Source organism: Fragaria vesca, linkage group LG3, assembly GCF_000184155.1.
Source record: "Fragaria vesca subsp. vesca linkage group LG3, FraVesHawaii_1.0, whole genome shotgun sequence".
Classification (NCBI taxonomy): Eukaryota; Viridiplantae; Streptophyta; class Magnoliopsida; order Rosales; family Rosaceae; genus Fragaria; species Fragaria vesca.
In genome coordinates, this window is record NC_020493.1 from 4629976 (window position 1) to 4656985 (window position 27010).

General features: G+C 38.3%; 8 protein-coding genes across 8 annotated transcripts in view; all 8 read right to left on the bottom strand.

Moving 5' to 3' along the window:
• The window catches only part of LOC101304079 (wall-associated receptor kinase 2-like), a 27542-nt gene extending 2015 nt beyond the window's left edge, over positions 1-25527 (bottom strand). Inside the window, exons 1-3 of the mRNA XM_004295380.1 lie at positions 24591-25527; positions 24296-24466; positions 23066-24220 (exon numbers count right to left, since the gene is read on the bottom strand). Of these exons, the coding sequence (XP_004295428.1) occupies positions 23066-24220; positions 24296-24466; positions 24591-25527 (2263 nt within the window). The remainder of the gene's footprint in view (positions 1-23065; positions 24221-24295; positions 24467-24590) is intronic.
• LOC101314543 (putative germin-like protein 2-1-like) lies at positions 2930-3654 on the bottom strand. The gene is made up of 2 exons (XM_004293628.1): positions 3546-3654; positions 2930-3465 (listed from the first exon to the last, which is right to left on the bottom strand). Exons 1-2 carry the CDS (start codon positions 3652-3654, stop codon positions 2930-2932), a joined length of 645 nt encoding a protein of 214 aa, XP_004293676.1.
• LOC101313391 (putative germin-like protein 2-1-like) lies at positions 4494-5377 on the bottom strand. Its single transcript, XM_004293624.1, has 2 exons — positions 5200-5377; positions 4494-5029 (listed from the first exon to the last, which is right to left on the bottom strand). Exons 1-2 carry the CDS (start codon positions 5309-5311, stop codon positions 4494-4496), a joined length of 648 nt encoding a protein of 215 aa, XP_004293672.1. The 5' UTR covers positions 5312-5377.
• On the bottom strand, positions 7500-8265 carry LOC101313681 (putative germin-like protein 2-1-like). Its single transcript, XM_004293625.1, has 2 exons — positions 8154-8265; positions 7500-8035 (listed from the first exon to the last, which is right to left on the bottom strand). Exons 1-2 carry the CDS (start codon positions 8263-8265, stop codon positions 7500-7502), a joined length of 648 nt encoding a protein of 215 aa, XP_004293673.1.
• On the bottom strand, positions 12330-13095 carry LOC101313962 (putative germin-like protein 2-1-like). The gene is made up of 2 exons (XM_004293626.1): positions 12984-13095; positions 12330-12865 (listed from the first exon to the last, which is right to left on the bottom strand). The coding sequence occupies exons 1-2, from the start codon at positions 13093-13095 to the stop codon at positions 12330-12332; spliced, it is 648 nt and encodes a 215-aa protein (XP_004293674.1).
• LOC101314256 (putative germin-like protein 2-1-like) lies at positions 14985-15760 on the bottom strand. The gene is made up of 2 exons (XM_004293627.1): positions 15646-15760; positions 14985-15520 (listed from the first exon to the last, which is right to left on the bottom strand). The coding sequence occupies exons 1-2, from the start codon at positions 15758-15760 to the stop codon at positions 14985-14987; spliced, it is 651 nt and encodes a 216-aa protein (XP_004293675.1).
• Positions 17914-18950, bottom strand: LOC101314828 (putative germin-like protein 2-1-like). The gene is made up of 2 exons (XM_004293629.1): positions 18553-18950; positions 17914-18449 (listed from the first exon to the last, which is right to left on the bottom strand). Exons 1-2 carry the CDS (start codon positions 18662-18664, stop codon positions 17914-17916), a joined length of 648 nt encoding a protein of 215 aa, XP_004293677.1. The 5' UTR covers positions 18665-18950.
• LOC101313099 (tubulin beta-1 chain-like) lies at positions 19586-22040 on the bottom strand. The gene is made up of 3 exons (XM_004293623.1): positions 21600-22040; positions 20972-21241; positions 19586-20507 (listed from the first exon to the last, which is right to left on the bottom strand). The coding sequence occupies exons 1-3, from the start codon at positions 21991-21993 to the stop codon at positions 19831-19833; spliced, it is 1341 nt and encodes a 446-aa protein (XP_004293671.1). The 5' UTR covers positions 21994-22040; the 3' UTR covers positions 19586-19830.
• Positions 25528-27010: the final 1483 nt, after the last annotated feature.

A 27010-nucleotide genomic window follows, 5' to 3' on the forward strand; every position in this document is an offset into this window, starting at 1 on the left:
ATTTGGTTTTTTTTTATCAACTTAGTTTTTATCTTGCAGGCTAAAAACTAGTTTTTATGCTATTGTACTTCTACTACTTTCTTAACTTTGAAAAAATTATGTATGTTCAATATTTTTTTTTTCCCTTCAAATTCTAGCCGATTGATGTCATATTGGAGATTTAGAGTTCGAATATAATATTGCTCTTTTGATTATAAATTAAAAAATATCAAGAAAAAATTTCTAACCCGATAAAAAAAATCTAACAGAAAATAAAAGAGAATACGTGAAGAGAGTTGTGAAATAGTAAATATATAATAATTATATTAAATAACAGATTATTATTAAGTTTCGATATTAAGGGTATTTTAGGCAGTTTGGAATGTGTATTTAGTATAATATTGAAATAAAAAACTAGATGAGTAGTGTATTAAGTAAGGGGTGTGAATTAAGAGATTAAGGGTGTGTATTTAAAATTTCTCTTTGTTAAGCTTGTTGATTCTAGTGATGAAGTTTCACAAGAAATCAGTGCTATACATATAAATTGCTAAATTTGTTCTACATTGATGTTAAGCAAGAAATTAGTGTAAACACTGTACGTGCCAATGCCGGTGAGGTTCAAATCTTGAGAATACCAAATAAAGATCGAGCTTGGCTCGTTCTTGATTTATTGCTGTTATGTAAATCAAGAACATGGTCGTGATCAAGTCGATATAATATGAAATGATGGAGTTCGTCACTAGCCACATTAGTGATTTTCAATTAAGTATTTTTTTTTTATTTTGGTTTTCAAATTGACCTTTAGATTCGACATTTAAAAATCATTATCTCAAATACTTATTGTTAGAACTATATAAAATTCTTGATGTACGTACGAGATGTTTATTGCTTACAGCTTAATTTTTTTTGCCCTAAACTTGAGAACCGTGTTGTATTACGCGTGAGGTGTAGTGTACATATGAGTATATGAACCGATTCAATGGTGCCACTCCAAAAGAAGAGTTGAGAAAAGGAAGGAAAAGGTAGGAGTAGAACTTTCAATTTCCAAAACAAAAGTCAGTATGGTTGGGTCTTGGGTGTCCATATAATTTTGATACTTCTCATGGGCTTTGTTTGGAGATCCACACAAAGTGAAATTCAAATAAATTTGTTCATCTATGCCCCCCTCCCTTCTTTGTCTAGAATATGGATTGGAGGTAATTGACAACCCCTCTATCAACTTGCAATGCCTTCACAAGAATGTCACTACCAATACTTGGCCTGGACCCAAAGACAGCACTTGCAAGTATTACCACACCAGGATTTTGGCTGCTCAGAGCAGCAATAGCAACAGCATTGCCACTTCCCACATTTCTCTGGTAGTGAACTAGACCGATTGGGAAAACAAACACATCACCCTTGTGCAACACCTTGGTGATGTGACGATTCTCGGGGCTCGACGTTACGAACCCAACTTCAAGGCTGCCTTCAAGGAGGGTCAAGACTTCGGAGGCACGAGGATGAGTGTGGGGAGGGTTGATGCCTGATGATGCATAGTCGATGCGCACTAGTGAAATGCCAAGGGTGTTGAGTCCTGGAAGTTGGGATACAGTCACTGGTGTCACACTAGACCCTATTGGGTTTGATGTATTGGCTGCTAAGTGAAGCCCACCAAATGAGAAGTCGTTGGCTTCAACTGCCTTGGGGTCCTTGCAAGCTAGGCCATTCATCAGCACTGCCAAATTAACTCGTAAGTTGGTTTTGTTTGATTTAAATTTCTAATTCATTCAACAAAAGATGAAATTACTGTACAAAGATTCATAATGTAAATGTGTATGCAAAATATCTAATTAGATTTGGAATAAATTGTGGTAATTTTAGAATTTATATCGCAAAATTATAATGAAAGTATTTGTAGAAGTGTCTCAAAAGACTCTAAAAGAACAATATACATAAGAGCAAAGCGAGGTATGTACTACTATGTGTGATTCTGCGTTTTCTTTTTATGTTGTTCTTGAGAATTATTTGTGGATGTGCACTACAACACAGTCATACTACATGGTAGGCTGTTCAACCTAACACATAAATTGTTAGCTATGCTACCATGCAAGGTAATTTGTATATATCATCCATTTTAATCTTTGTAGATATAATAGTAAACTTTGAGATAAAATTCTATTAGCTTCAACCAAGAATTGTTAAGATTGAAAAGAAGATAATCATGAAGGTACCTCCACTTTCTGGGTCTGCCACACAGAAATCTTGAAGTGGACTATTATCAGATGCAGTGGCAACCGACAAAGAGAAAGATAATAGGAGCCCAAAGAAGATATTATAAGTGACCATTTGATAAATAGGGTAATCCTTTTCTATGAAAAAAAAATCCAACAGAAGCTGCTGAATTTGTGGAATAATGATATAAAAGCTGTGGGAATAGCTGTTTGTAGCCTTGTATATACAAGAAAACAACAAGAAAGGAATTGCAGAAGGGTCTAAAACCAAAAGCTGTATATTATATATGCCGTTCAAGCACTGAGATTATATATAGCCAGTTTCCGGCCTCAGTAGGAAAAGCAATAGTATAATTGCTTGAGCTAGCTCAGGGAAGCATGCATTTCTAAATTTGAGAGCTTAGCTTAAGTGGTCGGCCCTGCATTTGTTTAATTTGGCCTACCAGTGACCATGGTGTTTATATATAAGGGACAGAGTTATATTTCTCTCCCATGCGCCACTTTGAGGTTACACTATTATAGCTTTAAGTCTTTAACAAGTAACAACATGATAGATAGAAGTGGGTGTGCCCTTATATTGATTAGAAGTCAAATGAATGTAATAAGATTTCAGCTTCAATTACATTGCTAATTGAGCTGAAATAACACTAACAAATCTCTGAACTCATCCAAAACAATTGTATGATCGAACTGTCAATTGATTCAAACTTATTAGATAGAGCTGAATCCAGTAATGAAATCTAAAATCTTGACTGTATGTTGTAGATTGCTTCCTTATCCACTAAGAAAGCCTTTGTAAGAATGTCGCTAGAGATGTGAGGCCTTGCTCCGAATACTGTGTTGGCAAGGGTAATAGTTCCTGGATTTTGGCTGCTGAAAGCTGAATAGGCTACTGCTATAGTATATCCAACATTATATTGGAAATGCACAAGACCTTCCGGGAACACAAACACATCACCTGGCTGAAGTATTTTTGTAATGAGTTTGTTTTCGGGGTTGGAGGTGACAAAACCCACTTGGAGGCTTCCTTCAAGGACTGTCAAGATTTCAGTCGCTCTAGGATGAGTGTGTGGAGGATTAACACCCCATGCAGCGAAATCGATGCGTGCAATGGAGATGCCAAAGGTGTTGAGTCCTGGAATTTGGTTCACCCTAACAGAGGTCACACGTGAACCAAATACGGTTGATGTGTTGCCTGCTATGTCAAGTCCACTATAGAAGAAGTCATTGGCTTCAACAAGATTAGGGTCCTTGCAGACAATGCCATTCACTGCACCTGAAATTAGTCGTGACAAAAAATACATTACAACATAACTAAATAATAGTGGAAAGAAGTTTGATTGTTGTACTAATTACCTAAGCGTGTTGGCTGCGGTACACAGAAATCTTGCAGACTCTCAGCTGCGAAAGCAATGGAGCAAGTCATGGCTAGGAGTAATGCTAGAAACAGAAGTTGAGAGGCCATTTCTGGATTTAATTCTCACTAGACAGAGATGGACAAAATTTGCTTAAACTTTGTAAGTAAGAACAAACTCAATTGTAGACTGAGACCACCATATGAGCCTTCCTTTATAGATCTAAACCTTGGAACCGTGTATAAAGATTTGTATCACTGGAAGCTTGTTTCACTTATCTTGTCTGTTTTATATATATACCTTAATGTGCTCTTATTAGTCACATATCTTGAACTGCAAAGTTGGTAGTTGGCTTGGAAATTTGCTGCTTCATTTGTAATGCAAAGATTTAAGTCATTCATAACTTGTGCTGTAGCTATTTTTTGTATAGGCATATAGTACCCAGCTGGGATCTTTACAGTGTAAACCAACTATGTGAGGGTAATTTTGTTTATAAAGTAAATTAATAGAGAACTGGTTTCTGCTCTCTAATAATTTTGTACAAGTAACCGAGACAATTTCCAGACTTATGATTTGGATTTTATTCAATTTTGTGTCTTTCTTGCTCTAAACTCCTACCTGACGAAAGTATCCAAATTTTTGTTCTGTTTTTTCATTTTCTGTTTTGGGAAGAGGAAGCAAATGTTTTTGTGTAAAAAACTCTAGGGGAGAATTGCAGGAATTAAGAAAAAACAAGGCATTTTAGAGAAACAGAATCAAACAAATTCATAAGTAACAATTATTACATGGATCACTAAGTGATCAGAAACAAATAATAGTCTTGAATAGAAGAATCAAACGAAAAATCAGACTGAACATGATTGTACTGGTAAATGAACTGTAACAGATTTCTACACACTTTAAGAGTAAATAAACCGTATGTCAAACCCCTCAAAAGGTTCCAAGTTGGCTAGAACTTGGACTGGAAATCATAGATTGTGTCCTTGTCAACCTGGAATGCCTTTGCAAGAACATCAGCAGAAATGGCAGGCTTTGATCCAAAGACTACATTAGCAATGCTAATAACACCTGGATTTTGGCTGCTCAGAGCTGCAATGGCGACTGCATTAACCTTTCCAACGTTGTGCTGGAAATGCACAAGTCCCACTGGGAATACAAACACATCACCCTTCTGAAGCACCTTTGTGATAAGTCTGTTTTCGGGGTTGGAGGTGACAAAACCCACTTGGAGGCTCCCTTCAAGGACTGTCAAGATTTCAGTCGCTCTAGGATGAGTGTGTGGAGCATTGATACCCCATGGTGCATAGTCGATACGAACAAGGGAGATGCCAAAAGTATTGAGTCCTGGAATTTGGGCTACATTAGCAGGGGTCACCCTTGAACCAGCAGGGTTGGATGTGTTGCCTGCTAAGTGAAGTCCACTGAAGAAGAAGTCATCTGCAACAACAAGCTTGGGGTCCTTGCATACATGTCCATTCACTGGTACTGAAATTTGATCATGTCAAAAATGCATCAGAAGCATTACTAACTAGTGCTAATTCATTAATATCAAGTTATCAACTATGTACTTCTATTCACATAAAAAAAAAAAACTAATGTACTTCTACTTGGGAAATTGAATCACATATTTTTAAGAATATTATTGTAGAGGTTACCTGAGGTTGATGGATCAGCCACACAGAAATCCTGAAGGGAACTTGGGTCGGATGCTAAAGCAATGGAAGCTGTTATAGCAAGGCATGCTAACAAAAGAAACTGCGAGGCCATTGGAACTTTGGATTTTGTTTCTTTGTTTGGAAATACTTTGTTTAAGCTTGGAAAGCAAGGAAACTTGATTGTGGAATGAGACCAGCATGTTTCTGTGTATTTATAGGGAGAGACCATGGAGCCTTAGTGGTGTGCCGAACATGTCTACTCTGGTAATGTGTATGAAAAGTTCTTCGATTACTGACAGTTTGTCATCACTTACCTGGGTTTATTTTCAGGGGCCGGCTATTGTCGCCAGCATTGAAGTAGTTTCTTACCCTATATGACATGAAGCCAGGTCAAACTTCTTTAGCACCTCAATTTGTTGCTGCTTCTTTTTCTTTTTCTTCTCCTTTATTTTGAATAAAGGGCTGGTTTGGATCAATTTGAAATTTGAAACCATTAAATATAGTTATCATTGTCTAATTCTTGCCTGCAATTGCTGTATGGATTCATATTTATGGCTCATTCTATAAAAGACGATATCTGCTGGTAGCATCAGATAACATTTATCCTATCAGTAGTTAAATATTCGGACTGTGATGGTGTCTTTCTTAGAAATTCTAGTTTGGACTAAATGTGGACTCATTCAATTTTGATGTATGAACACACAAATCCGACACTTGATTCCTTAAAGAGTCCTAAACTTCTCTGTCAATATCCTTAGTATGAGATCTGATACCTACAATCTTCTTCATATATTAATATAAATTGTGTTATGTTTTTTCTTTTCTATTTTGTTAACACGAAAAGCATGCATAAAAGTCGGTTTTCTCTTGCTATTGCTAATTCTTAACAATAGGCCTTGTTACTTTGCTAGAAGCTTATAAGTATTACAAGCCTCCATTTGTAACGCAGACTTTTCCTCCAAGAACTGGGAAGTTTACAAATCAGTTCCAGAACCCCTAGTATCTAAAGCCCTTTCATATATAAATGCCAAACATTGAGGTCCTTATCCATTTTCCTTTAATTAGTCCATATCTCTATAAAATCAGTATTTTGGTAAGCATGGTGGTTGTCCATCGGTTCAAAAAATTTCTATGCAGGTTGACAGCTAGCTTTACATTGTAGAATCCTGTTGTATCACATCAAGAGTGAGTATATATGTAGTTTCCTGGCCTGTTGATCTAATAATTTTTCTTGCCTTGCTAAAGACATGAATACTGATGATAGTATGACTGGTTAGGCAGAGAATACGGCACTACATAAATTGAAAGCACATCATTCCACAACGTAAAGCCCGTTTTATTGATGCATACGTTTTAAGAATGAAGAATAATCCGTGGAGCAGTGTGTATTGGTTGCATGATATGCTATGGATATCATATCAGTAAGGAAATGTAACTGCTGGGAGTACTGGCAGTAAACGTCACAGCAAAATCTAAATATTGTTACATACATATATATTTATAGAGGATCAGAAGCTTAAAGTGCGGACGTCCATTCATTCTCCACCCCAGAAGACTCCAGCAGCGTCCCCGACCACTTTCCCTCCCCGGCGAGTCCGTTTTTTTCCAGTTTGCCGGCGAGATCGACTTTGTTTGAAGTTTTGGGTGATCTCGCCGGAAAACTGGAAAAGAACGAACTCACCGGGGAGAGAAAGTGGTTGGGGACGCTGCTGGAGTCTTCTGGGGTGGAGGCGCGCCCTCGCCGGCGCCGGAGGGTGGAGAACGGACGGACGTCCGCACTTTAAGGCCTGTGCGGACGTCCGCTCCTGATCCGGCCTATATATATATATATATATATATCCCTTCTATAATGTTGATGATCAAAGCTCAAGCTGCAATAGTACAATTATTGAGCAGATGTTTTATCTTTTGGCCATGCCCTTCATGGGGCTGAAATACCATTAATGGAAAGTTTATCCTTTCTGTTATATATACTGAGACAGTACCACACAGTTCTGTTAATAAAAGTTCCATGTGAACATCTTGCAACGGTTTTTAAGTTTTTCACCATCAAAAGTCTTTTGAAGGATGCATGTTGTCATAAAATTACTCATCGATCTTGAATGAAAAAATAGACGCAATAATATATGGATCAACCTTGATTTAGAGTACTTCGAGTACAGAATCAAACAAACAATTGACTAACATGGTTGCACTGATAAATGAATCATAACAATTTGCAATACATCGAGACACTTTAACATGAACTGGATTCTGTAAATCATTTTAAATTGATCGGATCTGGTTCTGCATATTGGAGTCTAAAACTTTGACTGAAAGTTGTAGACTATGCTCTTATCCACTTGGAAAGCCTTTGCAAGAACACCGGCAGAAATGTCTGGCTTTGATCCGAACACTGCGTTGGCAAGGGTAATAGCACCTGGATTTTGGCTGCTGAGAGCTGCAATGGCAACTGCATTACCAGTACCAACATTGTGCTGGAAATGTGGTAGTCCTACTGGGAACACAAACACATCACCCTTCTGAAGCACCTTGGAAATGAGACGGTTTTCAGGGTTAGAGGTGACAAAACCCACTTGGAGGCTCCCTTCAAGGACGGTCAAGATCTCAGTTGCTCTAGGATGAGTGTGTGGAGCATTGATACCCCATGGTGCATAGTCGATACGAACAAGGGAGATACCAAAAGTATTAAGTCCTGGAATTTGGGCTACATTAGCAGGGGTCACCTTTGAACCTGCAGGGTTAGATGTGTTGCCTGCTAGGTGAAGTCCACTGAAGAAGAAATCCTCGGCGACAACAAGCTTGGAGTCCTTGCACACATGTCCATTCACTGGTACTGAAATTAAAATTCATCACAGAAATGTATCAGAAACATAAACATTAGGTGATGTCTTTTTAATTGACAAATATAGTCACATTGACATATGTGAATATGATTCTAGCTTGCTAGCTACCTGAGCCTGTTGGGTCAGCAACACAGAAATCCTGAAGAGAACTTGGGTCAGATGCCAAAGCTATGAAAACAGTTACGGCAAGGCACACTAAAAACAGAAACCGAGAGGCCATTGTTGGGAATCAAGCTAGTAATGAATTGCTGAATGAAGGTATAAGGATAGTTGGCAATCCTTTTATCCTGCAAAACACCTTGAGATGTTGTTGTCTGATCAAGAACAAGTGGCACTAATATCTCTTATGGTTTCAGGTAAAACATGCATCTGCATATCACTGTTTTTTCACAGAGGTTAGCAGCTTCGCTTGCTATCCTAAGTACTGAGTCTTCTGCTGTCTTGAGTTTCAAAGTCTGTTATATTAGTATAATAAGTCTTTTGTTTTCAATTGGACAACTGAGTTTGTGGGAAGCGCCTTAGTGCTCAAACCAGTCAAAGGGTTGAGATCTTGTGCTTATGCCAACCCGTGACCAAATGGTTTGATGCTCAAGGCTCCAGCTGGGATTTCATGATACGTTATCCGATGTATAAGCTGGTCCCTGTATGGTTCAAAGACCAGTTGCTATCAGCTGTGTCAAGGTCCACTAATGGACTGAGTAAGAGGGTTTGAAACCTCTTTGCTCCTTGTTTGAATCATTCATGTTTTAGGAAAGGGTTATTTGTCTTATTGAGATTGCTTGTGTCATCTCTATGTTTTAGACACATCACTTTCAGTATGGGAGCCAAACACTTCTGTCCAAACCTTTCTGAAACATGTTGAGGTCAGCGTGCATCATCCTTGATGCCCCGTTTGGCCTATATATATCTACAGCTTTGGCTTTGCTCAATGGTTGTAGAAAACTGCCTTATTGCGTTTTCTTTATTGAGTCTTGTTTTTAGCTTGCATTGTTCATGCTGCTCTAAGTCTTCTTCGTGACTGTAAACCTTAGAGCTTGAACTCAAAACTTCTTTCATCAACTCATATCATGTTGCATACCATGAGGGATGTGTAGTGCAACCAACCCAAGAAGCGTTCAAGGTTGAATCTGCTAGTGGTTAGCTGAATTCACGAACAAGGCTTCGAAAAGTGTCCCATGTTGTAAGAACTTAGAAACAAGAGAGGGAATAGGTCTAGACTAGTTCGGGACTAGGAAGGATAGCACTGTGGGAGTGTATCACTAGAACTATTATTCTTGTAAGAAGTTTCTTCAACTTAGTGGAAGTTTTTGTCTCTCAAGAGTTAGAGACACGCAGTTTTTCTCCCTGCATTCAGGATTTCTGCGAGTAAAAAACATCCTTGTGTTGTTTCTTTATTTGCTGCAATTTACTTTCTGCAAACTCGTATCCTGTGATTCAGGGATATCACAAGTCATTGCTATCCTCGGATACAAAAGACAACGAAAATTTGAAAAATGCCTATTCCCCACCCCCCCCCCCCCCCCCCCCTCTAGGACCTTTACTGAAACTTTCCCTCAAGGTTACGCTTGAATTGCTCAGATTGTGGATTGAGACCAGCAAATATGTCTGCTTTTATAGAGACATCAGGGAGATCCTATACGGCTGTACCTGTGTTTTTTCAATGATCTGAAATTCTGAAAGAGTCTTCATTCTGTAACTGTGTATGACAATTTGTTCACAGAAAGCTTGTCCTCACTACCCTGGATTTATCTTCATAGGCCGGTAATTGGTGCTGCATTCAGATGGTTCATTTCTCCAAAATGAAAAGGGTAAGCTATAATATTACTAACCAATTAAAATTGCACTAAAATGGAACATATATATGGCAGCTTGTTAAGTGAATCACCATAAGAAATTGTTATAGCATGCAGCTCTTTCTCCACGCTGCTCTTTTTATAACGGATAGGTTTACGTGATCCAGAATTATGCAAATCGTAAACCATTCGTAGTTGCATGTAATTCATTCAGTTTAGGATAGCTGAGTTCTGATGAATTCCACGTGCAGACCTAAAAAGTTAGGTTGCACGTAATGGGGAGTGTTGGAGAGGAAATATCCCACATCAGAAAAGAGACAAATAAAACATAACTTATAAGTGAATGGATCGTATTCAATGTACCGAGGCTTTTTGTAATTAAAACCCAACACCTTTAAGGTGGTTTAGTTAGGACAATATCGGTACAATAATGATCCACATGCCACGCTTGTCTATGTTCAAGTGTTTGAGACTAGGTAGGATAGCAAGTCGTTGTTGTATCGCTATATTATAATTTTGTAAGAAGTGAGTTTTACATAGTGGAAAAGTTTGTCCCTCAAGAGTTAGGGGCATGTAGTTTTGTAAGAAGTGAGTTTTATATAGTGGAATGGTTTGTCCCTCAAAAGTTAGGGGCAAGTAGTTTTTCTCCCTGGATCTCCCTGGATGCAGGGTTTCTGCAGTAAAAAAATCTTATTGGTGTTTCTTGTTTTTACCTATCCCTGAGAACGAATTTATACGAAAAAAAGTTCCCCCCTCTTTCTCTCGGACCTTCAAGCAGGCAGCCAGACAATCAATGTCTCTGGAGTCTGGACTTAAGGTGGACTTGTTCAATTTGGTTGTAATTTGGAGACAAATGTGACACCTTCTCTATCAGAAACTATTGGAAACTATTATATCTTATATCACCATGCCTTTGTTTTTTGCAAACATTGATGGACTTATTAAACAAAGATTTACGATTCAGTCTTGCAGATCTAGACAAGGTTGTGCACTGGCGGCCTCTTCAGGTATTACTTATGATCCAAGTCATCTCGTTCTTGAATTGTTTCGTCACTGAACATATATGCTTACAGTTTTATGGTTTTTACGTTCATGGTTACGATTAAGGGTGCTTCACATTTACATTTCAAGCTTCAGTTTACCCATGCCATTTCCCTTTCAGATTCATTTTTGAAGACAAGGTTGTAGATCAGTAGCTCAGACATTAGAACATGCTTTCAAGTTACAAGATTACCTGATTAACTCTGTAACCAATTTTAACTCCGGTGTTCTGCATTGGAACCAAGAATAAGCTTGGACAGGGCAGCCATTAAACTCCACCCCGAAACAAAGAGTACAGTGCATGGCACCATTCCAACTCAACTACAAATGTCTGATCAATTCAATTGCATCGATCATGGATGTCCCTGCATAACTAATTATATATCAAACGTCTTTGGGACTGTAGTTCAAGGAAACCAACATAACATTTTCTGATGTTCATTCTATTAGCTATGTTCTATCAACAAGGTTTAGCTAATTTGGCTAGGAACACATATGGTTAGGCCAATTTGGGAAAGCTGCCATGTGACTGGTAATGAGAAAGAATACCACCAATAGTATGTGAGATTCATCTCAGAATGTGGATCTGTCAGCGTCACAACAGAAATTTCCGCTTCACAAATTACTGATATAAGACAGCCATTTAGTGCAAAATTATAAATAAATATACAACCATATTATTAGGCTGTTAGAGTATTTACTAAAGGGTTCTCATGCATAATTTTACAAAATGGATGAATCGGGTTCCTATAGTTTGCGCATTTAGGCCGCCCTAACAAAGACATGAATCTGTTTATGACTCAAAAAATAGAGGAGATAAGCTATGGTGCTGGGATGTATATCCTACTTTTATTTTACATGTACTTAAACAAAAATTACAATGTTAATTATGAATAAAATTACAACATTGAGAACAAATTTACCAAATTTATTTACACTATTTACATAAAGTTAAACAAAATTACAACTATGAGAACAATTTGGTCAAAAAGTTGTAAAATGGTTGTACATTTTGTAATTACAATTATTAGAACAAGATTACAAACAATACGACTCAACATTACCACTTTGACTACAAATATGTTGTCACATTTGTAAATGTAGGTATCACATACGGGTAGGTACCATAGAATTTCCCAAAAGAGGAAGGGGAAAAAGTGTGTATCCTACAGAGGTCTCTTCTCTGAAGAAATAAAAAAGGTGCAAATTAACAAAAGTCTATATGATTTCTTGAACCATGAAATGAAAGAAATTATCTGATCAACTCTGGTAACAGTATTGCTAAATGAGCTCAAACAAATCTTCTACTTGAGGTAACAGAATCAAACAAATAAACGCCAATGTGGCTACAATGACAAATCAACTGCAACAATTCTCAAAACAAATCACACAAACTTAAACGAATATTCAACCCCTTTGGACTAAATCATAGATAGCTCCATCTTGGAGTCTAGAACTTGGACTGGAAATCATAGATAGTATCCTTGTCAACTTGGAATGCCTTTGCAAGAACATCAGCAGAAATGGCAGGATTTGATCCAAACACTGCATTAGCAATGCTAATAACACCTGGATTTTGGCTGCTGAGAGCAGCAATGGCGACTGCATTAACCTTTCCAACGTTGTGCTGGAAATGCACGAGTCCTACTGGGAACACAAACACATCACCCTTTTGAAGCACCTTTGTGATAAGTTTGTTTTCGGGGTTGGAGGTGACAAAACCCACTTGGAGGCTCCCTTCAAGGACTGTCAAGATTTCAGTCGCCCTAGGATGAGTGTGTGGAGCATTGATGCCCCACGGTGCATAGTCAATACGAACAAGGGAGATACCAAAAGTATTGAGTCCTGGAATTTGGGCTACATTAGCAGGAGTCACCTTTGAACCAGCAGGGTTTGATGTGTTGCCTGCTAGGTGAAGTCCACTGAAGAAGAAATCCTCAGCGACAACAAGCTTGGGGTCCTTGCACACATGTCCATTCACTGGAACTGAAATTAAAATTCATCACATAAATGTATCAGAAACATAAACATTAGGTGATGTCTTTTTAATTGATAAATATAGTCACATTGACATATGTGAGTATGATTCTAGCTTGCTAGCTACCTGAGCCTGTTGGGTCAGCAACACAGAAATCCTGAAGAGAACTTGGGTCAGATGCCAAAGCTATGGAAACAGTTACGGCAAGGCACACTAAAAACAGAAACCGAGAGGCCATTGTTGGGAATCAAGCTAGTAATTGCTGAAGCTTTCTAGTCAAGGTTACGCTTGCTCAGATTGTGGATTGAGATCCAGCAAATATGTCTGCTTTTATAGAGACATCAGGGAGATCCTTTACGGCTGTACCTGTGTTTTTTCTATGATCTGAAAGAGTATTCATTCTGTAACTGTGTATGACAATTTGTTCACAGAAAGTTTGTCCTTGCTACCCTGGATTTATCTTCATAGGCCGGTAATTGGTGCTGCATTCAGATGGTTCATTTCTCCAAAATGAAAAGGGTAAGCTATAATATTACTAACCAATTAAAATTGCACTAAAATGGAACATATGGCAGCTTGTTAAGTGAATCACCATATGAAAATGTTATAGCAGCTCTTTCTCCACGCTGCTCTTTTTATAACGGATTGGTTTACGTGATCCAGAATCATATGAATCGTAATCCATCCGTAGTTGCATGTAAGTAGTTTATCTTATCATCGATGTATATTAAAATTATATGTTAAGACAATAGCAGCAGCTGGCATGGTAGCATCAGATATTCTAATCCGATTGGAAAACTTGGATCTTGTTCTTTGTTTCAAGCTGGCTTACAAGCGTACCTTGACCTGTTTGAAGGAGCAGGCAGATAATTAACGTCTGGACTTAAGGTGGACTTGTTCAATCTGGTTGTAATTTGGAGACAAATGTGACACCTTCTCTGTCAGAAACTATTATATCTTATATAACCATGCCTTAGTTTTTGCAAACATTGATTGACTTATTAAACAAAGGTTGTGCAATGGCGGCCTCTTCAGGTATTACTTATGATCCAAGTAATCTCGTTCTTGTATTGTTTGATCTCTAAGCATGATTCATTAATTTTTATGCATGTTTACGATTAATTCATTAGATCAGACCTTAGAACATGCTTACAACTTACAAGAACACCTAAGTAATTCTGAAACCAATTTTAACTCCGCTGTTCTGCATCGGATGCAAGAATAAGTTTGAGCGAAAAAGAGAGACAGACTTGAAACCGCCAAAGAAAGAGTACAGTGCATGGCACCATTCCAAGTTTTCCAACTCAACTGCAGATGAGTGTCTTTATTAAAGCTTCAATCCCAATCAATTCGATCATGGATGTCCCTCCATAACTAGTTGTCAAACTTCTTTTGGGACTGTAGGTCAAGGAAACCAACATCACATTGTCTGATGTTCATTCTATTAGCTGTGTTTTATCAGCAAGGTTTAGCTGATTTGGCTAGGAACACATATGGTTAGGTCATTTTGGGCAAGTTGCAATGTGACTGGTAATGAGAAAGAACACCCAATGTACGTGCGATTCATCTCAGAATGTGGATCTGTCAGTGTCACAACAGAAATTTCTGCTTCACAACTTACTGATAAGACAGTAATTTACGCTATAATATTATATAATTGCAAAATCTAATGACTGCAACCATATACGCTATAATATCAAAACGTTAGAGAATTTACTGAAGGGTTCTCATGCATAATTTTACAAAATGGATGAATAGGCGTTCCATAGTTTGCCATTTAGGACGCCCTAACAAAGACATGAATCTGTTTATGACCCAAAAAACAAAAAGTGTATATATGTTTGTGAAGACAGAGGTCTCTTCTCTGAAGAAATAAAAGGTGTAAATTAACAAGCCTATATGTTTTCTTGAACCATGAAATGAGAGAAAATATTTGATCAACTCTGGTAACAATATTGCTAAATGAGCTCAAACAAATTTTCTTCTTGAAGTAACAGAATCAGACAAATAAACGCCAATGTGGCTACAATGACAAATCAACTGCAACAATTCTCAAAACAAATCACACAAACTTAAACGAATATTCAACCCCTTTGGACTTAATCATAGATAGCTTCATCTTGGAGTCTAGAACTTGGACTGGAAATCATAGATAGTCTCCTTGTCTACTTGGAATGCCTTTGCAAGAACATCAGCAGAAATGGCAGGATTTGATCCAAACACTGCATTAGCAATGCTAATAACACCTGGATTTTGGCTGCTGAGAGCAGCAATGGCGACTGCATTAACCTTTCCAACGTTGTGCTGGAAATGCACAAGTCCTACTGGGAACACAAACACATCACCCTTCTGAAGCACCTTTGTGATGAGTTTGTTTTCGGGGTTGGAGGTGACAAAACCCACTTGGAGGCTCCCTTCAAGGACTGTCAAGATTTCAGTCGCCCTAGGATGAGTGTGTGGAGCATTGATGCCCCAAGGTGCATAGTCGATACGAACAAGGGAGATACCAAAAGTATTGAGTCCTGGAATTTGGGCTACATTAGCAGGGGTCACCTTTGAACCAGCAGGGTTTGATGTGTTCCCTGCTAGGTGAAGTCCACTGAAGAAGAAATCATCGGCGACAACAAGCTTGGGATCCTTGCACACATGTCCATTCACTGGTACTGAAATTAAAATTCATGAGAGAAATGCATCAGAAACATATATAAATAACAGTAGCTTATTTCTTTCTTTAACTGAAAAATGCAGTCACATTGATATATGAAAATGATTCTAGCTTGCTAGCTACCTGAGCCAGTTGGATCAGCAACACAGAAATCCTGAAGAGAACTTGGGTCAGAAGCCAAAGCAATGGAACAAACACTTACGGCAAGGAATGCCAACAACAGAAACTTAGAGGCCATTGGAAATTAATTAACCCTCTCAAGATTAATGTCACACTATACGATCAAGGCTGGAAACACTAAGCAGAGAGATGAACCAAGTTAAATCTGCTCAACTTTGTGGATTCTTTGGATATGATACACAATATGTGTCTGCTTTTATAGTGAGAGCTATGAAGCTTGTATTTGCATGCTGTCGCATTCATTGAAAAGGTCTGGTTTGTGTAACCGTGTGAGACGTTGAGTTGTGGATAAAGAACGTAATGTGCTGTCTCTGCACTAAAGCTTGTCATCTTTTGCCTAATGTTTTTTTCCCAAGCGCCGGCGTTGAATTGATTCCTTTCATGTATGATAAGTGAGAATGGCCAGGTCAAAGTTTGTGTGGTAATTTTTCAGTTAAAAGACTTGTACATTTTCTTTCTCTTAACTCGTGAGGTAAGCTCAAGTACGTCGATTAAAGGTAACATGTTGGTTAGCTAGCCTAACTGAGACCATGGAGATTATAATCGAGCATCGGTTAGGGATATGTGTGTTTAGGGTGGAGTGGGGATTTAGATAATAATAATAAAAGTGCTCCAACATATGATCATCTGACCTTAAGTACAACATGTGTTTGTTGGTCATACAGACAGCCTGCATAAATAGTTTGCTTTGTTAATGTGAATTTCAATGAGATGGCATCGGTTAAAAAACTTGCTATGCATGTTTGTACTGAAATGTGAAACAAAACTAATCTGGTATAGTCATGCACAAGTCATTTCCTTTTTGACATGAATTTCAGTTTGCAAATGCATAACATGATGGCAAGGCATAAATCAATAAAACGAAGAACTTTTTCACTTGATGTTTATTTATTTGCTTTCTGCCGAGTTATATACTACATGAATTGCACCAAGTACTCTAAACTAAGATAGTAGAGGAAACTAAAGTTATAACCGTAAGTTTCTATATTTATTTTGATATAGATCTATAGCATTCATCTGATAGCTAGAAGGAAGCTAAATACCCAGGGGAGGGGAAGATTAATCTACTTGACACAAGCAAGGACACATATGAACTGAGAGTGTTCTAGCACATTAGTTACTGATAGGAATCAGAGTTTATTGAATTGAAAAGCAGAGAAACGTAAAGGAAAACATAGAAGAGGATTGAGGACTACATTGTGACTGTTGTATTAGATCAGCAAGAGAGGTTTACAGCAATATATAGGCAATCATAGAAGATGACTATACTACCTTTTTGCAATACAATTGCTACACTCTTAACAGTTACACAGCGAGTCGAGCTAGTAGAATGAATCTGACCCAGAATATAATAATTCACCTCAATGACTACGGGAAAGCGGATCATAAAGCCCTGTATACCCAATACCAACTTAGAACATTAATAGATGAAATCCTTCCAGAACTTGGTTATAGGCTCTTCAACTTCCTTTGGCATTTAAGGAATTGACTTTCAATCTCATAAATGCCAAATGTTCTTCAAGGTTTTAACTTGGTTGCACTCTTTGCAATGTTAATCGGTTTCATTGAATGATGTATATTGGAGTATCTTGTATTGGAAGGAAAAATAAATTATAACACGTTTCTAATTTCCAAGAGAGATAAAGCTTTATGAATTGAGGGTCTGGACCTTCTTAGTTTTTTCTGGTTGGGAAATGTTACTCATGCATATATTACTCTATCCATCAATGTCTTTGTATATCACCTGTCGTAGTCACTTTAAATTGGTTTAGATGACTCTGCAAACATGTTTCTTCCCAGAAGGAGTTGAGGGTGTTTAAAGTTAACTGAAGTGACATATAGTAGACATTATTAAACTTCTTCTGACCAAGCCTGATTGTTTTTAACTAAAGATCAGGATTCAGATTTATCATCCTCTGATTACTTTGGCATTTTCATGCGTATCTAGAAAAGATGAAAACCCTCCCCTTTAAATTGCCCAAGGTTTCATATGAGGAGAAAATTAGAACAATGTCCTATGAAACGAAATAGTAAATTGATCACAATTGCTAAGAAATTTACTTGTTTAACTAACTGAATCAAACAAACAAAAGACACCAACATGGTGCACTGACTAATGAACTGTAAACAAATTGCTTAGCAAATTACAGAAACTCGAATGAAATTGCATTTCCCTTCAACTTAATCATAGCTGGCGATCCATAATGAAGTTTAAAACTTTTCTTGAAAATTGAAGACAATGTTCTTATCCACTTGGAAAGCCTTTGCAAGAACATCGGCAGAGATGTCTGGCTTTGATCCGAACACTGCGTTGGCAAGGGTAATAGCACCTGGATTTTGGCTGCTGAGAGCTGCAATGGCAACCGCATTACTATTCCAAATATTGTGCTGGAAATGCGCTAGTCCTACAGGGAAGACAAACACATCACCCTTCTGTAGCACCTTGGAGATGAGACGGTTTTCAGGGTTGGAGGTGACAAAACCCACTTCTAGGCTACCTTCCACCACTGTCAAGATTTCAGTGGCTCTAGGATGAGTGTGTGGAGGATTTATGCCCATTGGTGCATAGTCGATGCGAACAAGGGAGATGCCGAAAGTATTAAGTCCTGGAATTTGGGTTACGGTCGCAGGGGTCACCTTTGAACCAGCAGGGTTTGATGTGTTGCCTGCTAGGTGAAGTCCACTGAAGAAGAAGTCGTTGGCTCCAACTAGCTTGGGGTCCTTGCACACATGTCCATTCACTGGTACTGAAATTAGTACATTGGGAAGTTAGAATCATATATATAATAAACATCAACTGATTGTTATATCACACATGAATATGAATATGATTCGAGTTACATAGCCTACCTGAGCTTGTAGGCTCAGCCACACAAAAGTCCTGAAGAGAACTTGGGTCAGAAGCAATAGCAACGGAACAAGTTATGGCAAGGAACGCCACCAACAGAAACTGAGAGGCCATTGGGAAGTAAACAGAGCGAGATCGACCCTAGTTACTTTGCTTAACTTTGTAAAGGAGTAGGATGAACTTGAATTATGGATAAAGACCATTGTATGACGCTGCTTTTATAGGGAGAGCTATGGAGCTTATTGTACATTTGTACCTGCATGTTATCCTACACTCGTATGCATTGAAAAGGTCTAGCTTCTTTAACAGTATATGAAAAATTTTTCACCGAATGCTTGTCATCATTCTCCTCATTTTGTTTCAGATGCCGGCACTGAATTTATTTCTTTCTGTGTATGAAGAAGATTATTAAAGGATAGCAAGGTAACTCTTAAACTTATACCAGCTGTTTTGCCTATTCTTGATTCTTGAGGATCAGGTTCAGGAGACTTGTTCAGTTTTTCCCCTTTGGCAGTAGGAGAATTGTTCAGAACAGAAATCTTAGGATTTCATATTTCAGTGCTTCTTCTTTCCAAAAAATGTCTTTTACAAGATTTAAAATCTGTGAAACTAGGGGGTTTCTGGTAATATTTTATTTTTTATTTTGTTGATATGTTAATGTCTGTGGTTTTGGTTTTCAGTTTATGTTTGTACTTTGATAAAGAGAATAGTTTCAGGCGTTTAGGGACCTTTGCCATTTGTCATAGAGAGAGATAGAAAATGCAGCAAAACATATCATCATAGCTGTGAGGAAAGAGTGCAGAAAATACCAGTAGAAACAGACTTATATACTTTCAAGTACACACTTACAAAAACTTATTTTGTGTCTTGTATTTTGTGTCAGCTCTCAATTATAAGCTTCCCCTTGCTTCCTCTAATATTGCTCTGCACTAAAAACCAAAGGCATCACCAGACAATCTTAATTCTTAAAGGGCCAAAAGAAGATGGTAGGTCTGCATGTTGTACAAGAAGATATAAAAATACAAGTTTATCCAAACAAACACAATTCTTGAGTAAATTTGCACAAAGATCACTACAGAAAATTCATCATCAAAACATATTCTTCACATTATAAGCCCTACTCGGGTGCAACAGAACATTCAAATCCAACACAAAATTGTTTTTATCAAAAACTTAACTCTTATACAATACCCCCACAAAAGATTTCATGTCGATTCTAAATTGAATGAGCATTCGACAAGTAACCCAACACAACATAATATAGAAACTGCAAAGATACATCAAGCAGCAACCTCCTCTTCCTCCTCCTCCTCATACTCCTCCTCATACTCAGCAGTTGCATCCTGGTATTGCTGGTACTCGGCCACCAGATCATTCATGTTACTCTCAGCCTCGGTGAACTCCATCTCATCCATTCCCTCCCCAGTGTACCAATGTAAGAAAGCCTTTCGCCTGAACATAGCAGTGAATTGCTCGCTAACCCTCCTGAACATTTCCTGGATGGAAGTTGAGTTCCCAATAAAGGTGGAAGCCATTGTCAAACCCTTTGGTGGGATGTCACACACACTGGACTTGACATTATTGGGAATCCACTCAACAAAGTATGAGGAGTTCTTGTTCTGGACGTTAATCATCTGCTCATCAACTTCTTTGGTGCTCATCTTACCACGGAACATGGCAGAAGCAGTAAGGTAACGTCCATGGCGTGGATCAGCAGCGCACATCATGTTTTTGGCATCCCACATCTGCTGGGTCAATTCAGGCACAGTCAGAGAACGGTACTGCTGTGATCCTCTCGAGGTCAGGGGTGCAAATCCGACCATAAAGAAATGGAGCCGCGGAAAAGGGATTAGGTTGACTGCAAGCTTTCGAAGGTCAGAGTTCAGCTGTCCAGGGAACCGAAGACAGCAAGTGACACCACTCATGGTTGCAGAGATTAGGTGGTTAAGATCACCAACTACAATAGAAATGCAAAGAAATATGTATCATGAGCATCACATGACATCAATTCAAATCACATAAGATAAACAAGGATGTCATAGTTATTCCGTTATAGAAACTTGTTTTTCAACTGTTTGATCATGTTATTTTGGTTTTCTTTCCTGATCTGAGATTTAAATCTAACATTTACTGATTTGAAAGCAGCTGCTCATTTAAGAGGTTGCTAATTTATAAGCTCTATGTGCTTGTGGGGTTGCAATTACCTAATTTTTTTAAGGTAGATAACCATTATAAATAAACCCTTGTACAGCCACCATAAAGATGACAGCAGTAGACCTCACTAGTCATAGCTCACCTATCCATGGTTACAACTTATGAGACATTATCAGAAAACCGAATTCTGACGTAAATAAATTTTCCATAGTATGTACTTTAAACATCTCAACCATTTCAACTACTATATATTAAGACTTGACTTACAAGTAGGGGTGGAAAGCTTGAGAGTCCGAAAACAGATATCATACAGAGCCTCATTGTCCAACACCATACATTCATCAGCATTCTCTACAAGCTGGTGCACGGAGAGGGTCGCATTGTACGGCTCCACAACAGTGTCCGACACCTTTGGAGAAGGAAAGACCGAAAATGTCAGCATCATCCTATCCGGATACTCCTCCCTGATCTTTGAAATAAGAAGAGTTCCCATTCCAGAGCCAGTGCCACCTCCCAGAGAATGACACACTTGAAATCCTGTTCAAAAACACAAGATTAAAAATCTGAATCAAAGCATCAAACACTCCTCCCCATTCAAAACCAAATAGAAAACTAATCAGGTATTCTAATTAGAACAATCGCAAATGATAATAATTAAAAAATAAAAAATCACTGTCACACTGATGTATAAATCCAGAGATAGAATCTCACTGTTGCGGAATCACATACAATAATTACAATAAATTAACCTAACAGATAAGATTTCAATCATTTCAATTCCTCAAATAAACAAATCCTAACAACAAATCTCATCATGCTTAACAATTTCATCACCAAAATTAAACCAAAAAAATCAATCACATGATCATTTCTTCAAGTTTTTTCGATCAATTACCTTGTAAGCAATCGCAATTCTCAGCTTCCTTACGCACAACATCAAGAACCGAATCGATCAGCTCGGCGCCTTCGGTGTAATGCCCCTTGGCCCAGTTATTCCCGGCGCCGGACTGGCCGAAGACAAAGTTATCAGGCCGGAAAATCTGACCGAACGGGCCGGATCGGACCGAGTCCATAGTCCCCGGCTCGAGATCCATCAAGACGGCTCGTGGGACGTACCTGCCGCCGCTGGCCTCGTTGTAATAGACGTTGATGCGCTCGAGCTGGAGGTCGGCGTCGCCGCAGTAACGGCCGGTGGTGTCGATGCCGTGCTCGTCGCAGATGACTTCCCAGAACTTGGCGCCGATCTGGTTGCCGCACTGGCCGCCCTGGATGTGGAGGATTTCTCTCATGGTGGTTTCAAGGGTTTCGGGTTTTTTTGGTGCGACAAAATGGGAGGGAAAGAAGAAGAAGAAGATTGTAGAAGATGGAGGGGGAGGGTGAGACTATAAAGGAGGGGTGTGGGTGGGGATTGTGGGGTTTGTGGAGGGGTAGTTTGGGGTTACTATTGGTGGGGTTGAATTGGTTTCTAATTTTTGGTTGTGATGAGTTGTATTTTTTTTTTTTTTTTTGAGGAATTATTGGAGTGGTTTTTATTTTCTAGTAATTTTTCTTTTTTGGATAATCCAATAGTAATTTTTCTCTTTGGGAGAGCAACAGCTAATATAATTGGTTTTTTTTTTCTATAATTATTGTAATAAGTGAACTGGATTTGGATTTATGAAATCAACACTTTATTGGTATTTTCTTGTTTCAACTTTTGCTCTTAATTTGTGTACGAGTGTCTCTTTTGCTGGCCTTAACAAGTTTGGGTACAAGATGAACCAATGATGGTGATAATTAGGTAAACTTACTGAAATTGTTAGTCTGAAAATGTAAATGTACTTTTACAAGTCCATCAAGGAAAAATTTCATCACATTGATATACACAAGTTTATACATGCATCAACTCAAGTTTCCTTGAAATAAAAGATACATCAACGGTGTCCTCTTGCTTATCTGAGTGAATGAACATCATGCATCTATTCATGTTGCATTGCTTCATTATTAGATTGAAACCCTACAAAAACCCAAAAAACATGCTACCTGTTTAAGTGACGCTCAGAACATCACTTTTCAAGTAGGCGGAGCCAAAGATTATACATATGGGATACCACTATATGTTATTAACCCAAATTTGAGCTCATTTGAACCAACATACCAATAAGAAATACATATATTAGCCAAATCGTGATCAACATTATTGACGTATCGATCAATCAACTAATTGCTAACCGTTTTCTTCTAGGAAAAAAAAAAATTTAACTAACGTTCTAGTAATACACAGATGAAGATTGATAATCGGCCAAAATTATCTACCAGCATCATAGGACTTCAACATTTCAATTTGCACGCTGGCATTGGCATATCTACTGGTTGAACCACTAGAAATTACTTCACCTTCACCTTCAATGTAAGCCTTGGTTTTAGGAGACCCCAACAAGTACTCAGTCTCCCCTGCGCATAAATCATCATTTTTCCATGGATGTTTTGCTGCAATTCTCATTCCATCCAACTCCGCGGCCACTTCTTTCATTGTAGGCCTTTCCTCCCCTCTTACCCTTAGACAAATTTTTGCTAAATTTGCCACCTGCTCAATCGTCTCGACATTTCCCTCGTTCACCATCTCAGCATCAAGAATTTGAATCAGGCATTGTTTTTCAATTGAGGAAACAAACAAATATGCTAAGCTTCTTTCTGACTCGGGCCTGGCAAAAGAAAGTGCAACTTTGCCTGTTAATAGCTCAGCTAGGACGACTCCAAAGCTATAGACATCGCTCTTTTCTGTCAACGTATTCGATTGGAGATACTCAGGATCCAAGTATCCCATTGTCCCTTGCACTAATGTAGCTACTTCGGTTTGATCTAGAGGAATGAAACGCGAAGCTCCGAAATCTGACACTTTGGCTGTGTAGTTTTCGTCCAGCAATATGTTTGTTGTTTTCACATCTCGGTGTATGATTGGTGTGGAAATGGAAGAGTGTAAGTATGCGAGTGCTCCTGCAGTTTCTGATGCTATATTCAATCGCAATTCCCACGGAAGTAGTGATGATCTTTTGCCCTTTCTATTACTGAACAAATGCTCAGAGAGAGTGCCATTGGTGATGTACTCGTACACTAGTAAAGGCACTTCTGTCTCAAAACAACAACCTAGAAGTCTCACCACATTTCTATGGTTTATTTGAGAGAGAAAAATCACCTCGTTAACAAATTGATCATTTTGAGTTCTGGCAGCAACTTTAGACTTCTTTATGGCCACCATTTTGTTATCCGGTAATGTTCCTTTATAAACGGTTCCATAGCCTCCTTCACCGATGACTCTACTTTCATGGTAATTGTTTGAGGCCTTCTCAAGTTCTTCTGCAGTAAAGACTCTTGTTGTGTCTAACCTTCCTCCATGACGAGCGAGTTGTTGTTGCAACATTGCTCCCCCATTTTCTTTGAAGTACTTCTCTTTAAGTTTGATAACCCTCCTGTTATTCATTCCCCAGTGAATCCATATTATTACAGCCAGTAAAACTGAGAAGCCTAAACTGACGCCTGCATACAAGAAAAAATTAGTACTAAAAGTCCCTAGTGTTTTCAGAACTATATATACCAAAAGTTGAAACATACCCAACGATATTTTCAGGGACTTGTTCTTCGGTGTTGGATTATTGTTTTGTATGCAAGTCTTGTGGTCTTTGTTTCTGAAACCTTTCCGACATGAACACCTGTAACTTCCAGCCAAGTTTATGCACTTACCATTGTTGCAGGGATTTGCTGGAGCTAGGCACTCATTAACATCTGATTGCAGTTAAATCAGATATATTTAATTAAACATATATAATTCTGAGCTTTCCAGCTGCAACAGTGGACAATTGGACATAATTTATAGAAGAAGCTAGAGATGATTAGAGATCACACGCACCTCGGCAACCACCTGGGGGTGAGAGATATGGATTCCCTTCGAAGCCTATCGGGCACTGGCAATAGTAACCAGACGGTTCAGTCAGTAAGTTGACAGTCCGGTTCGCACACTTGCTAATTCCCTTGCATGCATAATCCTTTCTTTTTTTAGCTTCAGCGCAACCCCCATCCTGAATTTCCCAATCAACAATCATCGGAAGTTGTTGAGTCTTGGATAGTTCTTGAAAACTTGTATTCGGTAAGAATGTGAACTCGCCTTCTTCCACGATGAAGGAGTAGCTGCATCGGTTGAAATTCCATGCGACGTCCTTGTACTCAAGGAAGCTACCCAAAGTGAGAGTAAAATTTTGGAGACCGTTAGGGATCGGAATTTGGCAACACCCAACGCTAGCACCGAGGGAGCAGGAGCCGTTAACAGCACCGGCAAGATTGTTACATACGGACATGCACGCAAGTATGTGCCTCCCTTCCTCGTAAGGGTGAAGAAAGTTCCCTCTGAAAAGTGCAGAAGTGTCGCAACCAACTGCAATGAACTTGTTCTTGGCACTAATGGTGAAAGGAGGATTCAGCCGGAGTGATTGGGAATTGCGCATGCTTTCCGTTTGATTCCCTCCTTGTTCATCATAACAATCGTAGCCTATGGTGTTCCAAATTTGTAGCTGACCTTCATTCAGGGATATGTTAGTAGCAATGATACTACTATCCGCCAATATTGCTCTTGGGGGTTGAGCAGATTCGTCGCAAGTGATTTTGAAACCTTCTCGCAGATAACAATCATCCCCTATCCCGAAAGGATACGGGATTATAAGATTACCACACCGGCTGAGGCATCCAGGCTTGGCTTGAGGAGGATCAGATGATGATGATGATGCTTCTATAGCCACCAGTAGTACCATTGACATCAAATGCACACTAAGCAGCCTCCCAAGTAAGGCCATTAGGAAAACTTCAAATAAAGAACACTCCTATTTCCTTATCAATCTGAGTGTGTACGTACATATAGTACTGCTAGAAAGCCTTCCTCATTTTATAGGCACTTGGATGGAAGAATGAGTCTTACCGTAAGTTGTAGCTCAAAGAATTGAAGTTGTTTACCAAGGGAAATACCCAGCTAGTTTAAGAAGCATATTGTGATTCTAGATTCGATCGTCCTCTTAGCTAGTTTGACATCGTCCATAGATATCTTTTTTTATTTCATTTTTTATTTTTTCCAGAAAAGATTATACATAAGACTTTGACTTTAAGAACTAATTAAATCTCAAAGACCAAGACAATTAAATAAATTAATAACCTCACCCCCATATTCTCTCTCCTACTGTTTTTTCTTTTTGTAATTTGAGAGTGAGGTAGCAAGCTAGTTAGGTATTTCGATTAGCTTAACAAGTTAGAAATAAATTCATGTAGTAAATATTTCGACCGAGATCCATAAAAGTATCCCACCAAATTAAGCTAGACTAATCCCCGTTGTTGCCGCACGAACCCAAAAGGCACCCCTCAAATTTTTAACCACAAATTGATGGGACTCATGGGAGTTACGACTCCAACTCTAGACATCAGGTTCTTAACTATAGGCAATATAATCGACCTACTTTACCACATGCAATAACCGTTTTGTTTTCTTTCATTACTTTTATTTCTATTTTTTAAAACATAAAAGGAAAAGTACTTTGCACATGCAGAACATGTGGGCGGAGAAATGCTAATGTTGGTGAAGTAAACACAAAATGTTGATTTATATCAACTTATCGTTAACTATTTGTAGCTTCATAGGGTCGCAAATCATCCCAAACCTAAATATTCATAGATTCATCAGGAAAAAAAAATTTAAAATAAAAACCGTCCGACTAAGACCCTGTTTGGTATAGCTTCACTTAAAAAAAAAATCAGCTTCTATCTGAATTTAAAATGTTTGGTAAATTAAACAAAATCAGCTTTTCAAAAAAAATTATAGATCACTGACAGCAGTTTTTAGAAGCTGATGTCATTAAAAACATTAGAAATTAATATATTTTGTCTTGGCATCATTTTTAAAATTAATATTTACCAAACACAAAACTGTTTAAATTCATATATGATTATTTTCGCAGTATAGCAGCAATAAATTTTGTTTAAAGTCACAACAACACCAAACTAACCCTGAATCATAAGGCAATGCAAGCCAAATTCCCACAAATTCCTTCACTATGTCATTTCTTTCTTGTTAAGCACACCTTCACAATTTTTTAGATTATCAATGAAATATGAGTTTTTATAATTTAATAAATCCGACTATCTCCTCTTTGTTTGAAAATTGAGTTAGCTTCCGGTGGGGGCGTCAGCTCCCAACCCTAACCCCCTCGACAAAAACAAAAACCTCCAATGAAGCGCGAACAAAATGACTCGTTTGAAAACGATGCCCTCTCTGCATTATCGATTATTAAT

Bases quoted from the DNA above. Each gene is read 5' to 3' on its own strand.
- LOC101314543 (XM_004293628.1), bottom strand. From the start codon at position 3,654: ATGGCCTCTCAACTTCTGTTTCTAGCATTACTCCTAGCCATGACTTGC. The intron at 3,466-3,545 runs GTAATTAGTACA...GACTAATTTCAG, and splicing joins ACCGCAGCCAACACGCTTAG to GTGCAGTGAATGGCATTGTC.
- LOC101313391 (XM_004293624.1), bottom strand. From the start codon at position 5,311: ATGGCCTCGCAGTTTCTTTTGTTAGCATGCCTTGCTATAACAGCTTCC. The intron at 5,030-5,199 runs GTAACCTCTACA...ATCAAATTTCAG, and splicing joins GGCTGATCCATCAACCTCAG to TACCAGTGAATGGACATGTA.
- LOC101313681 (XM_004293625.1), bottom strand. From the start codon at position 8,265: ATGGCCTCTCGGTTTCTGTTTTTAGTGTGCCTTGCCGTAACTGTTTTC. The intron at 8,036-8,153 runs GTAGCTAGCAAG...TTTTAATTTCAG, and splicing joins TGCTGACCCAACAGGCTCAG to TACCAGTGAATGGACATGTG.
- LOC101313962 (XM_004293626.1), bottom strand. From the start codon at position 13,095: ATGGCCTCTCGGTTTCTGTTTTTAGTGTGCCTTGCCGTAACTGTTTCC. The intron at 12,866-12,983 runs GTAGCTAGCAAG...TTTTAATTTCAG, and splicing joins TGCTGACCCAACAGGCTCAG to TTCCAGTGAATGGACATGTG.
- LOC101314256 (XM_004293627.1), bottom strand. From the start codon at position 15,760: ATGGCCTCTAAGTTTCTGTTGTTGGCATTCCTTGCCGTAAGTGTTTGT. The intron at 15,521-15,645 runs GTAGCTAGCAAG...TTTTAATTTCAG, and splicing joins TGCTGATCCAACTGGCTCAG to TACCAGTGAATGGACATGTG.
- LOC101314828 (XM_004293629.1), bottom strand. From the start codon at position 18,664: ATGGCCTCTCAGTTTCTGTTGGTGGCGTTCCTTGCCATAACTTGTTCC. The intron at 18,450-18,552 runs GTAGGCTATGTA...TACTAATTTCAG, and splicing joins GGCTGAGCCTACAAGCTCAG to TACCAGTGAATGGACATGTG.
- LOC101313099 (XM_004293623.1), bottom strand. From the start codon at position 21,993: ATGAGAGAAATCCTCCACATCCAGGGCGGCCAGTGCGGCAACCAGATC. The intron at 21,242-21,599 runs GTAATTGATCGA...GTTTTTGAACAG, and splicing joins GAATTGCGATTGCTTACAAG to GATTTCAAGTGTGTCATTCT. The intron at 20,508-20,971 runs GTAAGTCAAGTC...TTTCTATTGTAG, and splicing joins CAAGCTTTCCACCCCTACTT to TTGGTGATCTTAACCACCTA.